We start from the raw sequence: 15,615 nt of genomic DNA on the forward strand, positions 1-15,615 counted from the left end.
TTGTAACTAGTGATGTACCGGCTATATAACCAACCTATGATGTATTATCGGCCTTTGCGTACATCAGTCTTAGGAGTTGAGAATAAACTTTTGTAACTAGTGATGTACCGGCTATATAACCAACCTATGGTGTATTATCGGCCTATGAGTATATCATTCTTAGGAGTTGAGTATATACTCTTGTAACTAGTGATGTACCGGCTATATACCCAACCTATGATGTATTATCGGCCTTTGAGTATATCAGTCTTAGGAGTTGATTATATACTTTTGTACCTAGTTGTGTACAGGCTATATAACCAACCTATGATGTATTATCGGCATATGAGTATATCAGTCTTAGGAGTTGAGTATATACTCGTGTAACTAATGATGTACCGGCTATATAACCAACCCATGATGTATTATCGGCCTATGAGTAATGCAACACCTGATAATGGAAGTAAGAAATATACTCTTTTGGCTAGTGGTTTACCGGCTATTTAACCAACCTATGATGTATTATCGGCCTTTGCGTACACCAGTCTTAGGAGTTGAGAATAAACTTTTGTAGCTAGTGATGTACCGGCTATATAACCAACCCATGATGTATTATCGGCCTATGAGTAATGCAACACCTGATAATGGAAGTAAGAAATATACTCTTTTGGCTAGTGGTTTACCGGCTATTTAACCAACCTATGATGTATTATCGGCATATGAGTATATCAGTCTTAGGAGTTGATTATATACTTTTGTACCTAGTTGTGTACAGGCTATATAACCAACCTATGATGTATTATCGACCTATGAGTATATCAGTCTTAGGAGTTGATTATATACTTTTGTAACTAGTGATGTACCGGCTATATAACCAACCTATGATGAATTATTGGCCTTTGCGTACATCAGTCTTAGGAGTTGATTGTATACTTTTGTAACTAGTGATGTACCGGCTATATACCCAACCTATGATGTATTATCGGCCTTTGCGGACATCAGTCTTAGGAGTCGAGAATAAACTTTTGTAACTAGTGATGTATCGGCTATATAGCCAACCTATGATGTATTATCGGCCTGTGAGTATATCAGTCTTAGGAGTTGAGTATATACTCGTGTAACTAATGATGTACCGGCTATATAACCAACCCATGATGTATTATCGGCCTATGAGTAATGCAACACCTGATAATGGAAGTAAGAAATATACTCTTTTGGCTAGTGGTTTACCGGCTATTTAACCAACCTATGATGTATTATCGGCCTATGAGTATATAAGTCTTAGGAGTTGAGTATATACTTTTGTAACTAGTGATGTACCGGCTATATAGCCAACCTATGATGTATTATCGGCCTGTGAGTATATCAGTCTTAGGAGTTGAGTATATCCTCTTGTAACTAATGATGTACCGGCTATATAACCAACCCATGATGTATTATCGGCCTATGAGTAATGCAACACCTGATAATGGAAGTAAGAAATATACTCTTTTGGCTAGTGGTTTACCGGCTATTTAACCAACCTATGATGTATTATCGGCATATGAGTATATCAGTCTTAGGAGTTGAGTATATACTCGTGTAACTAATGATGTACCGGCTATATAACCAACCCATGATGTATTATCGGCCTATGAGTATATAAGTCTTAGGAGTTGAGTATATACTTTTGTAACTAGTGATGTACCGGCTATATACCCAACCTATGATGTATTATCGGCCTGTGAGTATATCAGTCTTAGGAGTTGATTATATACTTTTGTACCTAGTGGTGTACCGGCTATATAACCAACCTATGATTTATTATCGGCCTTTGAGTATATCAGTCTTAGGAGTTGATTATATACTTTTGTACCTAGTTGTGTACAGGCTATATAACCAACCTATGATGTATTATATTTACAAAAGGTGGAATGTGTATGTTGTTTACATAATGCAACACCTGATAATGGAAGTAAGAAATATACTCTTTTGGCTAGTGGTTTACCGGCTATTTAACCAACCTATGATGTATTATCGGCCTGTGAGTATATCAGTCTTAGGAGTTGAGTATATACTTTTGTAACTAGTGATATACCGGCTATATAACCAACCTATGATGAATTATTGGCCTTTGCGTACATCAGTCTTAGGAGCTGAGAATAAACTTTTGTAACTAGTGCTGTACCGGCTATATAACCAACCTATGATTTATTATCGGCCTTTGAGTATATCAGTCTTCGGAGGTGATTATATACTTTTGTACCTAGTGGTGTACCGGCTATATAACCAACCTATGATGAATTATTGGCCTTTGCGTACATCAGTCTTAGGAGCTGAGAATAAACTTTTGTAACTAGTGATGTACCGTCTATATAACCAACCTATGATGTATTATATTTACAAAAGGTGGAATGTGTATGTTGTTTACATAATGCAACACCTGATAATGGAAGTAAGAAATATACTCTTTTGGCTAGTGGTTTACCGGCTATTTAACCAACCTATGATGTATTATCGGCATATGAGTATATCAGTCTTAGGAGTTGATTATATACTTTTGTACCTAGTGGTGTACCGGCTATATAACCAACCTATGATGTGTTATCGGCCTTTGCGTACATCAGTCCTAGGAGTTGAGAATAAACTTTTGTAGCTAGTGATGTACCGGCTATATAACCAACCCATGATGTATTATCGGCCTATGAGTATATAAGTCTTAGGAGTTGAGTATATACTTTTGTAACTAGTGATATACCGGCTATATAACCAACCTATGATGTATTATCGGCCTTTGAGTATATCAGTCTTCGGAGTTGATTATATACTTTTGTACCTAGTGGTGTACCGGCTATATAACCAACCTATGATGTATTATCGGCCTATGAGGATATAAGTCTTTGGAATAAGCTTGTCTAATAAAACTTAGGAGTTGAGTATATACTCTTTTAACTAGTGATGTACCTGCTATATAGCCAACCTATGATGTATTATCGGGCTATGAGTATATAAGTCTTTGGATTAAGCTTGTCTAATAAAACTTAGGAGTTGAGTATATACTCTTGTAACTAGTGATGTACCGGCTATATAACCAACCCATGATGTATTATCGGCCTATGAGTATATAAGTCTTTGGAATAAGCTTGTCTAATAAAAAGAAACACACTGTAACATCCATTTTTGTAATTCCACCCACTAGCGTATCGCGATTGTACTAGCTGATGTAGATGAAATCAGTATTGTAACTCTTATAAGAGTTACTGTTATAATGATGGATTCATTTTCACCGTTGTGGTTGTCTCCCGATAGTGTTACCCTATCTATAATAGTGGTTGTCTCCCGATAGTGTTACCCTATCTACAATAGTGTTTGTCTCCCAATAATGTTACCCTATCTACAATAGTGGTTGTCCCCCACTTATGTTACCCTATCTACAATAGTGGTTGTCCCCCACTAATGTTACCCTATCTACAATAGTGGTTGTCCCCCACTAATGTTACCCTATCTACAATAGTGGTGGTCCCCCACTAATCTTACCCTATCTACAATAATGGTTGTCCCCCCACTAATCTTACCCTATCTACAATAGTGGCTGTCCCCCACTAATGCTACCCTTTTTACATTAGTGGTTGTCCCCCCCCTAGTGTTACCCTATCTACAATAGTGGTTGTCCCCCACTAATGTTACCCTTTTTACATTAGTGGTTGTCCCCCACTAGTGTTACTCGATCTACAATAGTGGTTGTTCCCCACTATTGTTACCCCATCTACAAAAGTGGTTGTCTCCCAATAATGTTACCCCATCTACAACAGTGGTTGCCCCTCACTAATCTTACCCTATCTACAATAGTGGTTGTCCCCCCACTAATGTTACCCTTTTTACATTAGTGGTTGTCCCCCCTAGTGTTACCCGATCTAAAATAGTGGTTGTCCCCACATAGTGTAACTCGACCTACAATAGTCATTGTCCCCCACTAGTGTACCCGATCTACAATAGTGGTTGTCACATACCAGTGTTACCTGATCTACAATAGTGGTTGTCTCCACTAGTGTTACCAGATCTATCTACAATAGTGGTTGTCCCCCAATAGTATTACCCCATATACAATAGTGGTTGTCCCCCAATATTGTTACACGATCTACAATAGTGATTGTTCATCAATAGTATTACCCGATCTACAATAGTGGTTGTCACATACTAGTGTTACTCGATATACAATAGTGGTTGCCCTCCACTAGTGTTAACCGATCTACAATAATGGTTGTCTCCCACTAGTGTTACTTGATCTACAATAGTGGTTGTCCCCCTATAGTATTACCCGATCTACAGTAGTGGTTGTCCTCCAATAGTGTTACCCAATCTACAATAGTGGCTGTCCCCCACTAGTGTTACTCGATCTACAATAGTAGTTTTCCCCCACTAGTGTTACACGATCTACAATAGTGATTGTTCCCCACTATTGTAACCCGATCTACAATAGTGGTTGTCACCCATTAGTGTTACCCCATCTACAATAGTGGTTGTCTCCCAATAATGTTACCCCATATACAATAGTGGTTTTCCCCCACTAATGTTACCCTATCTACAATAGTGGTTGTCCCCCACTAGTGTTACTCGATCTACAATAGTGGTTGTCCCCCCTAGTGTTACCCGATCTACAATAGTGGTTGTCCCCAACTAGTGTTACCCGATCTACAATAGTGTTTGTCCCCAACTAGTGTCACCTGATTTACAATAGTGATTGTCCCTCACTAGTGTTACTCGATCTACAATAGACCTCAGCTGGTGGAGGGCTAGTGATCGCAGACGGTCAACGAATTCTGCTGGTCAATTGCGAAAAGCCGATGCTACCAAAAAAATGGAGAAATGCACAATGCCTTACATGTTATAATCCCGCGTTAGGGTTGATTTAAGACAGGTACCCATGGAACTATACGATGATGAACATGTGATATAACAGTGTTTTACATAAAATACAAACACGTTCACCTTACCTTGGTAAATTGGCTGATAAAATCCATCTTCACACTTGTATCTTATACATGGTTCGCCTTTCTGTGTCCACTCGTCCCCGTGGTCATGATAGATACCATCCATAAGACACGGACATATTGGCTTACAGTGATCTGTATGTAGGCGTGTAAATGGTTTACGTCAAATAACATGGTAATGAACAGTCGACACATACTACAATTACTGGTTTTCTGCTCAAATTTATATTTTATAATTACATAAATTTTGTTTAAGTACCCTATCTATTTGACTTGTGTTCACGTCGTAAAATATAACACAAATACCAAACGATATTTCAATTTTATATTCCAATATTTCAAAACATCAAAATGTTTGCTTCTGAAATTTAACAACATCTGATATTAACATGATGCTTACACGATACATAATACTAACTTGATACTAATGTAATACTAACGTTCTACTTTCATGATACTCAAATGATACTAACTTGAAATTAACGTGATACTTACAAGATACTAATATACTATTCAAATTATACTAAATTGATACTAACATAATACTAACGTGAGATTAACATGATGCTAACGTGATATTAACGTAATACTAACGTTCTACCTTCATGATACTCAAATGATACTAACTTTATATTAACATGATACTCAACTGATACTAACTTGATACTTACATGATACTCAAATGATACTAATTTGATACTAACATGATAGTAACGTGATATTAACATGATACTAATTCGATACTTATAAAATACTCAAATGATACTTACTTGAAACTAACATTATACTTACATATTTCTCACTTGATACTAACGTGATGCTAACGTGATACTAATGTAGTACTAACATGCTACTAAATTGATACCTTCATGATGATAATGTGAATTGAACTTGATATTAACGTGATATTAATATGATACTTACTCTAACATGATACTTACATGAAACTAAGTGATATCAATCTGATAATAAAATACAACAATGTCACACGACACTAACGTCATACTCACTTGTTACTTTAACGCTACTAAATTGATATTTACATGAACTTAACTTGATACAAACATAATATTGAAATAAAACTAACATGATATTAACATGAAATAAGTGTGATACCACCATAAAACTAAGTTAATACGTACATGATACAATTGTGATACCAACGTGATATAACATCATACTAACATGATCCTTAAGTGATACTAAAGTGAAACTAACATCATATTTACATGACACTAACGTGAAACTAACATGATACCAACATGATACTTAGATGATACCAACAAGATACTAAGAAGATACCAACATGATTTTAACATTCTAAACATGATACTAACGTGACACTAACGTGATAATGTACTAACATGATTATAACTTGATGCTTACGTGATACTTTCATGAAACTAACATGAAACTAACATAATACTAACGTGATACAAACGTGATAATAACATGATAGTAACGTGATAATAACATGATACTAACGTGATACTAACATGATACTAACGTGATACTATCATGATACTAACATGATACTAACGTGATACTATCATGATACTTACATGATATTATCATGATACAAACATGATACAAACGTGAAACAAACGTGATAATACCATGATACTTACATGATACTAACATGATACTTACATGATACTTACATGTTATTAACGTGATACTATCATGATACTAACGTGATACAAACGTGATACAAACGTGATACAAACATGATCCTTACATGATACTTACATGATACTAACGTGATACTTACATGATACTTACATGATACTTACATGATACTTACGTGATACAAACGTGATACTAACGTCATACTTACATGATAATGCCATAATACTAACGTGATACTAACATGATACTAACATGATTCTTACGTGATACTATCATGATACTAACGTGATACAAACATGATACTATCATGATACTAACGTGATATAAACGTGATACAAACGTGATACAAACGTGACACTAACGTGATACTTACATGATACTAACATGATACAAACGTGATACAAACAGGATACAAACGTGAAACTAACGTGATACTAACATGATACTAACATGATACTAACATGATACTAACGTGATATCATCATGATACTAACATGATACTAACGTGATACAAACGTGATACAAACGTGACACTAACGTGATACTAACATGATACTAACATGATACTTACATGATAGTAACATGATACTATCATGATACTAACATGATACTTACATGATAGTAACATGATACTATCATGATACTAACATGATACTATCATGATACTAACATGATACTTACATGATACTTACATGATACTAACGTGATACTATCATGATACTGACGTGATACAAACGTGATACAAACGTGATAATACCATGATACTTACATGATACTAACATGATACGTACATGATACTTACATGATACTAACGTGATACTATCATGATACTAACATGATACTTACATGATACTTACATGATACTAACGTGATACTTACATGATAATACGATGGTACTAACGTGATACTTACATGATACTAACATGATACTTACATGATACAATCATAATACTAACGTGATACAAACGTGATACAAACGTGGTACAAACGTGACACTAACGTGATACCAACATGATACTAACGTGATACAAACTTGATACAAACGTGACACTAACGTGATACTAACATGATACTAACATGATACTAACGTGATACAAACATGAAACTTACATGATACTTACATGATACTATCATGATACTAACGTGATATAAACGTGATACAAACGTGATACAAACGTGATAAAAACGTGATAATACCATGATACTAACATGATACTAACATGATACTAACATGATACTTACATGATACTAACGTGACACTAACATGATACTAACATGATACTAACGTGACACTAACATGATACTAACGTGATACTAACATGATACTTACATGATACTAACGTGATACTTACATTATACTAACATGGTACTAACATGATACTAACGTGAAACTAACAGATACTTACATGACACTAACATGGTACTAACATGATACTTACATGATACTAACATGATACTAACGTGACACTAACATGATACTAACGTGATACTAACATGATACATGATACTAGCGTGATACAAACGTAATAATAACATGATACTAACATGATACTAACATGATACTTACATGATACTTACGAGATACTAACGTGACACTAACATGATACTAACATGACACTAACATGATACTAACATGATACTAACGTGAAATTAACATGGTACTTACATGATACTAACATGATACTAACATGATACTCACATGATACTTACGTGATTCTAACATGATATTAACGTGATACTAACGTGAAATTAACATGGCACTTACATGATACTAACATGATACTAACATGATACTCACATGATACTTACGTGATTCTAACATGATATTAACGTGATACTAACGTGAAATTAACATGGCACTTACATGATACTAACATGATACTAACATGATACTAACATGATACTCACATGATACTTACGTGATTCTAACATGATATTAACGTGATACTAACGTGAAATTAACATGGTACTTACATGATACCAACATGATACTAACATGATACTAACGTGACACTAGCATGATACTAACATGATACTAACGTGACACTAACATGGTACTTACATGATACTTACATGACACTAACATGGTACTAACATGATACTAACATGATACTAACATGATACTTACGGGATACTAACATGATACTTACATGATACTAACGTGACACTAACATGGTACTTACATGACACTAACATGGTACTAACGTGACACTAACATGGTACTTACATGATACTTACATGACACTAACATGGTACTAACATGATACTAACATGATACTAACATGATACTCACATGATACTTACGTGATTCTAACATGATATTAACGTGATACTAACGTGAAATTAACATGGTACTTACATGATACTAACATGATACTAACATGATACTAACGTGAAATTAACATGGTACTTACATGATACCAACATGATACTAACATGATACTAACGTGACACTAGCATGATACTAACATGATACTAACGTGACACTAGCATGATACTAACATGATAATAACGTGACACTAACATGATACTAACGTGATACTAACATGATACTAACATGATACTAACGTGATATTAACGTGATACTAACATGACACTAACATGATATTATTGTGATACTAACGTGAAATTAACATGGTACTTACATGATACTAACATGATACTAACATGATACTAACGTGAAATTAACATGGTACTTACATGATACTAACGTGACACTAACATGGTATTACATAAATCCAAATGTTTACGGAACATACTCTATAGAGGTACTATAATTAATTAACAGTCGAGTGACCAACACCGACAGCTCGGCTCATTTAACCGTTAATGACACTGTACAGAAGAAAATAGTTTTATATGTAGATTTAAACATGTTGCCGTAATGATAATATTTTAGATCAAAGCTGAATTTACATCGTAAATAGGCAAATTCATCATTTGCTCCACTGAAGTATGACTGTTAAAATCATGATTTTATCTCGAAACCGAGAATACCATTAAAGATACCTTGATTGTCGAAGTAGGATGCGGCTGCGGATTTAGCGTTGGTCGTAGAGAGTGCCGTTAGCAGGCAGACGACAGCCAACATGCTGTGACGTCACCTCCCCACAATCTGTAGCTGAAATGGAATAATTAGTATTACAACATGTCATTTACTTAAAATACGCTTCAGACGTTGATGAATTTCTTGTTCTCTTAACTTAAAACTTAGTTAAATAAATCTAAATACAACGTACTTCACTTCCACGAAATACGTTAATGGACGTGTGTTCTGAAAACCACGTCTGTCATTACAACAAATGGCCAATCACACCCTAGTGATGAAACACATCTCATTATCAAACGTACTAAAGTACAAAACCGACTTAAAAAATAACGGACATGTGCTCCAACTCATATATTTGTATAAGGATTCATCAATGAAATTGTGACGTGGTATACACCCGATTAAAAATTATTGTGATTCATAGATTTTCTTGAGTCGAAAGACAAACAACTACATTTGTGCTCAAATACACATATTTGATCAAACTGAAGTATCAATATAATTCACATATACTTCGCATCCGATTACAAATGATTATTTAATTTCATTTATTAACAAAACCCAAAACATTTTACTATTTTCAAGACTCGTATTTGAAGAAATTAATAGATTTGAATAATGTATAAGAAAACTTGATAATGTCGCCCCAATCGCGCAGCTATAATATTTTTTGTGATTTAAACATATTTTATTTGTCATTCAACAAAAAAGATTATGCACAAGTTATCTCAACTTAGAAACGCATCCTTTAATACATTTTATTTTATAAATTACATGACATCAACAACAAATATATTTTAAAAATAGCTATATCAACAAAGAGGAAAGGAAGGGAAAGGAAGAAAGAATAAGAAAAAGAAAGAGAGATGTTACGGAGGCACGGTAGTCTAGTGGTAGGACGCCGGGCTTGTGACCGAAGGTTTGCGTGTTCGAGTCACGGCACGGCACTGTGTTGTATCTTTGAGCAAGATACTTTACTCCGCTTGTTCCAGTCTACTCAGCTGTGAATGAGTACGTGGTCGGGCAGTGCTAGAATTGTTGAATGCTAGCTGTTAGCAACGAAATGGCAGCTCCGGCTGTCTGCTCCCCAGGGAGTTGAAAAAGATATTGGCTGGTTGCAAAGGCGCTATAACCACGGATAATAATCTGTGAACCTCTTTGAGACGACCTACGAACTAGGTTGTGATAAAGCGGTATATAAAGAACCTCGAATTATTATTATCATTACGTGCCAGCTATCAATTTGTAAATCATGCTGATCTTAAAACCTTTCACTATTTTTAATGTAGGTTTTAATTATATGGAAAATATTTTCATTGTCTTCATCAGACAGGTTTGGAGAACCGTAAAAAATAACATTGAGAGAAATATTACAATAAAGTGAGATATCATCAATCAGAATTTGTCTTAGTCTTGTATACAGTATACATTCACACTCATTCCACTTACACACATTGGATCACCTATACTATTAACTCTATACAATTCATACTTCAAACTACTACATGAATGACGCAACCTTGCATGTTCAATATTTAGTTGACGATTTCCAACACGAAAAACATTAGGCAACAAATAACCATGGTTACACTGAATCAATGAACGGATGGCTGTTCTCTGACAGTATTGCTTAATCTTTTTCTTTTCTTTTTATTTAAAATGTTTTCATAAAATTGCGTTAATCGTTCCATAGTCTTATAGATGAAGGGATGAAATATTGGAATGAACTAGAAAGTCGGAATTTGGGAACAGTGTAGTTTTCAGTATTTCTCACGTTGTAGCTATTGCGTTCGTATACTTTAGGGGGAAGAAGGTTAGTTAAATAAGAAGGTGTTAGTTTATAGTTGAGTTTGTACAATAGGGAAAGTTTCTTAAGTTTTCTTCTTACAGATAGAGGTTCAAGTTGGGATTCTTGATACAATGATTGTTTACTAGAAAAAGAGGGCAGACCAGTAATAATTCTTTCTCCTTCAAGCTGAGCTTGTTCAAGTTTAATTAGATCTGCCAGAGAACAACCATCCCAAACTTCACAGGCAACACAAATACTTTATATATTCTTAACAAACTTTACTTATTTAACGAAAATTTAAACTTTCTAAATAATGATACCATTTTCATGCATATGGTTGTATTTTTTCTTAAATTACATGTTGATATGAATAACACATCAGTTTTCTGTGGTTTAAAATTAGTAAGTCAATCCCGTGACCATTTATCAAGATTTTTTCCAAATCTCTGTCCACGCACCTTCCAATATCAGCATAAGAAAACGAATAGTACATCAAAGAGGTATCATCAGAAATTAAGCGTGAAATACTATTCAAATTATCAGCTATATCATTTATATATATATATCAAAAATAACAAAGGACCTTACACACGTCTCTGAGGAACACCAGCATTTGTATAACCTATATTAGAACGCATAGCTAAAATACTACATAAACCTGATCCGTTTTAAGCAGCGAGAGGTCATTTAATGTTCTCATTCTGACGTCAAACTACAAAAATAGTGTTACGTCACCACGTATAAAGGTTAGAGTTCCTATCACAGATGTATTACGCCGGACAGCTCTGTCACATGTCACGCATTTGGGGAGTTTCTAGACAAATAATGAAATGGCGGAAAATTCCAATACGTATTGTTTTTGTTTTTATCGGATTGATTTGTTAATTACTAATATTACAGTATTTATTTTATAGTCTTTTTAGCATAACTGAGAGAACAACTATCACAGTAGAACGGATACGGATCCAGTTTGAGGATCCCTTTTGTCACAGCGATGTACAATGTATTAGTAATATATTTCGCAGGTTTTATTTTAAAGGGACACATAACGGTGAAGCATATTTTTTTTCATTTTTTTTTAAAATACTACATAAACATATCAAGTGAGTCTCCTTATGGAAAATAACGGTCAGATCTGGCTGATATATATTAAAAAAAAATCAAAAAAAAATAATCAGGATAATCATCGGGTTTTCTACCTGTATGACGAACGATTTGCTGTGGGATTTCCCCCTACTAACGCATGCGCAAAGCACGCTATTTCATTGTAAATAAAATGACTGGCCGTGGGAAGTGCAGCAGGTGAAAATCGTCACCGCATCAGACACGAAGCGAAACATTGCCAAATGGTCCAAATATAACGCAAGGAGTACGTTACGGAAGCATTATTGCAGGTGGGAAGTATCCAAAGGAGAAAATAACTGATAATAACTAATAAAGCTGAAATGGAATCAACAGAAATGCTGTTTATTTTATGACTTATACATATTTTAGAATATTGACCTCACTAGTATCTTTGTCTAAGTTGGAACACAGATGAAGTTATTTTGTTTTGTAAATGGACATGTATCAATGACAGTTTACTTTGTTTTTCTATAATAGTAGAGTTCATGCGCAAGACTGGTATATAGGTGACTGGTTAGTTTGATTTTGCTATGAGGCCCTCCAGGGGATAACTGTTGTGATGGCGTATTCTGTTCTCTCCTCTGTCGGTACTCGGGGTCACACGAGATACGTGCGCTATTTGGTTAACATTATTCTAAAAAGAAAAAAGAAAAAGGAAAAAAAAACAAATGATGAGATGATTTCAGACGGTGACATTTGTCCAGAAAAGAGAGGGCCAACTTCAAGTGTATAGACTGGGTTGTCTCCCGTAGTTTGTCTACTTAGTAAGCTTACTTATCCTGCCATTTTGGTAGGCAAACGGGGATGCCCATTTCCAAGATGGCGTCTGGTTAAATTGGCTTGAAAAATATATTTCAAGTTTTAACGACCACTTAGATAGTTCACTGTGTATTGACTACCGCTCCACAACAAGATTTACATAATTTATACTATTCCGGGTCCAGTAAAATGGTATGCTTTAATTCAGTAGAATTTACGATAATGCAATAACTTTTGTCTATAAATAACTAATTTTCGACATCAGATAGAATCGAAATTCGCATTAAAAAACGGTGAAAAAGTCATTTGTTTACACTTTAAAAATGGCGCGTACGGCCGATAACTTCGGCTTTTGCTTCGGACAAATGGAGTTGAATAAGGAACAGTTATTTCAAAATAAAAGAGGGTCCATTTACAAGTTTGCTTGATCTCTATACAGTATTGAAAACATATAATTATCAAGTATCTCAACATGTTGCATATCTAACACATATTATACATGTACACGTAGTGGTTTTACCAGAAATGTTTATTGTGTATGGTGACTTATATGACTTACTAAGTGTTAAGCATGAAAACAGTGGAAGTGGGAAAGGGATTATACATGAGTATATAAAATGAACGGTCTATAAAAAAAAGGCCAAAGACATTGAGTTGAAATAAAAAAAAATCACAAAATCTCTTTTTTATACTTGTCAATGCATATATACGCTTTATGAAATCATTTGAAAAAGGATATTCGTCTCGTGAATATTCCATTTTTACAGAAAGGTTTGTCCCATGGTTGAGGGAAGGTGTTTGGCCCCGTACTCAATTGTACCGATCACATTCCGGTAATAGATATTTTCTGGTGTCTATAAATAATGCCGAAATGCCAACAAATATTTCTCCATTTTAATTTTGAATATTGGCATGTAAGCAATTAACTTCTGATGATTCGGAATATTATAAATCCTGTCCAACACCTGAATAGTAAACGCACATGGTTAGACACAACTAGAAAACTAGAAAATAATCTGGACAGATTTTCCGGAATATATGTGTAACTCTTTTTATGTCACTTACATGTACACATACCTAGATCAAACACCTATACAATGTAAGTCATTACAAACTTTACGGATGTATGAAAGTGGACGAGTGGAATTAGTGGGGTTCTTTCAATCATAGGCATTAAAAGTGAATTATATACATATGGACTTGATTAGAAATTGTTAATCGAATACTATCATAAGATAAACAAAATGAGTCTTTACTTTTTTGTATTGTTAAAAATAATTGTAATAAAAAATAAAATAAAAAAACAGTAATATACCGCGTGCATGTAGGTAATGGACGTCCCCATTCTTGTCCGGGTGCAAAGTAAAAGACTGTACAGGGACATGACGCAGACGGATACAGTGTTGGGGTGGCTGATCCCAGGGCTCCTCAACTCTGGCAGCCTTCAACAACCACTGAATATTCGCATATGCATATGTCAAAGATCTATGAAAATGAGAATATCAAAATGCTGAGGAATTAAAATTTGTATAAAAAAAACAAAAAAAAATCTGATGATGAAAAGTTACTGCTTAGGGGATTCAATAAGTTTCAACACGGACGTAGAAATAATATTCCATGATTTCATAGCGCTGTGAGAAGTTGCAGTTGCCTGACGGCCTCTAGATCTCTGGTGGCTTCTTTGGAAACTTTGCATCTCGGTCAGAGCACCTGTGTCGCGCTATTTTTAACAGGACTTTCCCGAACAATTCAAGTGGTCAAACTGGACATTTGAAACGGACTATGAATATCAGGATAGCAAGGTAACATAAGTGGAAGTGCATACAGTACATGCATTCATTAAAAATAATACGGCTCTTCACATGATGTCCCTTTAAGTTGTAATTAACTTTGTTGCTTAATATTTTAACCTTAGGCATAACGGAGGCATATTTTTAATGATGAAAGGAAGTCAAAGGTCGTAAAATTGGTGTCTCATTATGTTTAAGTGATCTATATTACTATGGCTGCCCTATAGACTACCACGTATGTTATGTAAGTGATCTATATTACTATGGTTGCCCTATAGACTACCACGTATGTTATGTTAGTGATCTATATTACTATGACTGCCCTATAGACTACAACGTATGTTATGTTACTGATCTATATTACTATGGTTGTCCTGTAGACTACCACGTATGTTATGTAAGTGATCTATATTACTATGGTTGTCCTGTAGACTACCACGTATGTTATGTTAGTGATCTATATTACTATGGTTGCCCTATAGACTACCACGTATGTTATGTTAGTGATCTATATTACTATGGTTG

General features: G+C 34.7%; 1 protein-coding gene across 1 annotated transcript in view; it reads right to left on the bottom strand.

Moving 5' to 3' along the window:
* The window catches only part of LOC110441462, a gene marked incomplete at its 3' end in the record, with an annotated part of 33,988 nt that overhangs the window by 3,398 nt on the left and 14,975 nt on the right, over positions 1-15,615 (bottom strand). Inside the window, exons 2-3 of the mRNA XM_021484616.1 lie at positions 9,588-9,699; positions 4,953-5,084 (exon numbers count right to left, since the gene is read on the bottom strand). Coding sequence (XP_021340291.1) covers positions 4,953-5,084; positions 9,588-9,669 — 214 coding nt within the window. The remainder of the gene's footprint in view (positions 1-4,952; positions 5,085-9,587; positions 9,700-15,615) is intronic.

This window comes from Mizuhopecten yessoensis, unplaced genomic scaffold, assembly GCF_002113885.1.
Source record: "Mizuhopecten yessoensis strain PY_sf001 unplaced genomic scaffold, ASM211388v2 scaffold715975, whole genome shotgun sequence".
NCBI classification, from domain to species: Eukaryota; Metazoa; Mollusca; class Bivalvia; order Pectinida; family Pectinidae; genus Mizuhopecten; species Mizuhopecten yessoensis.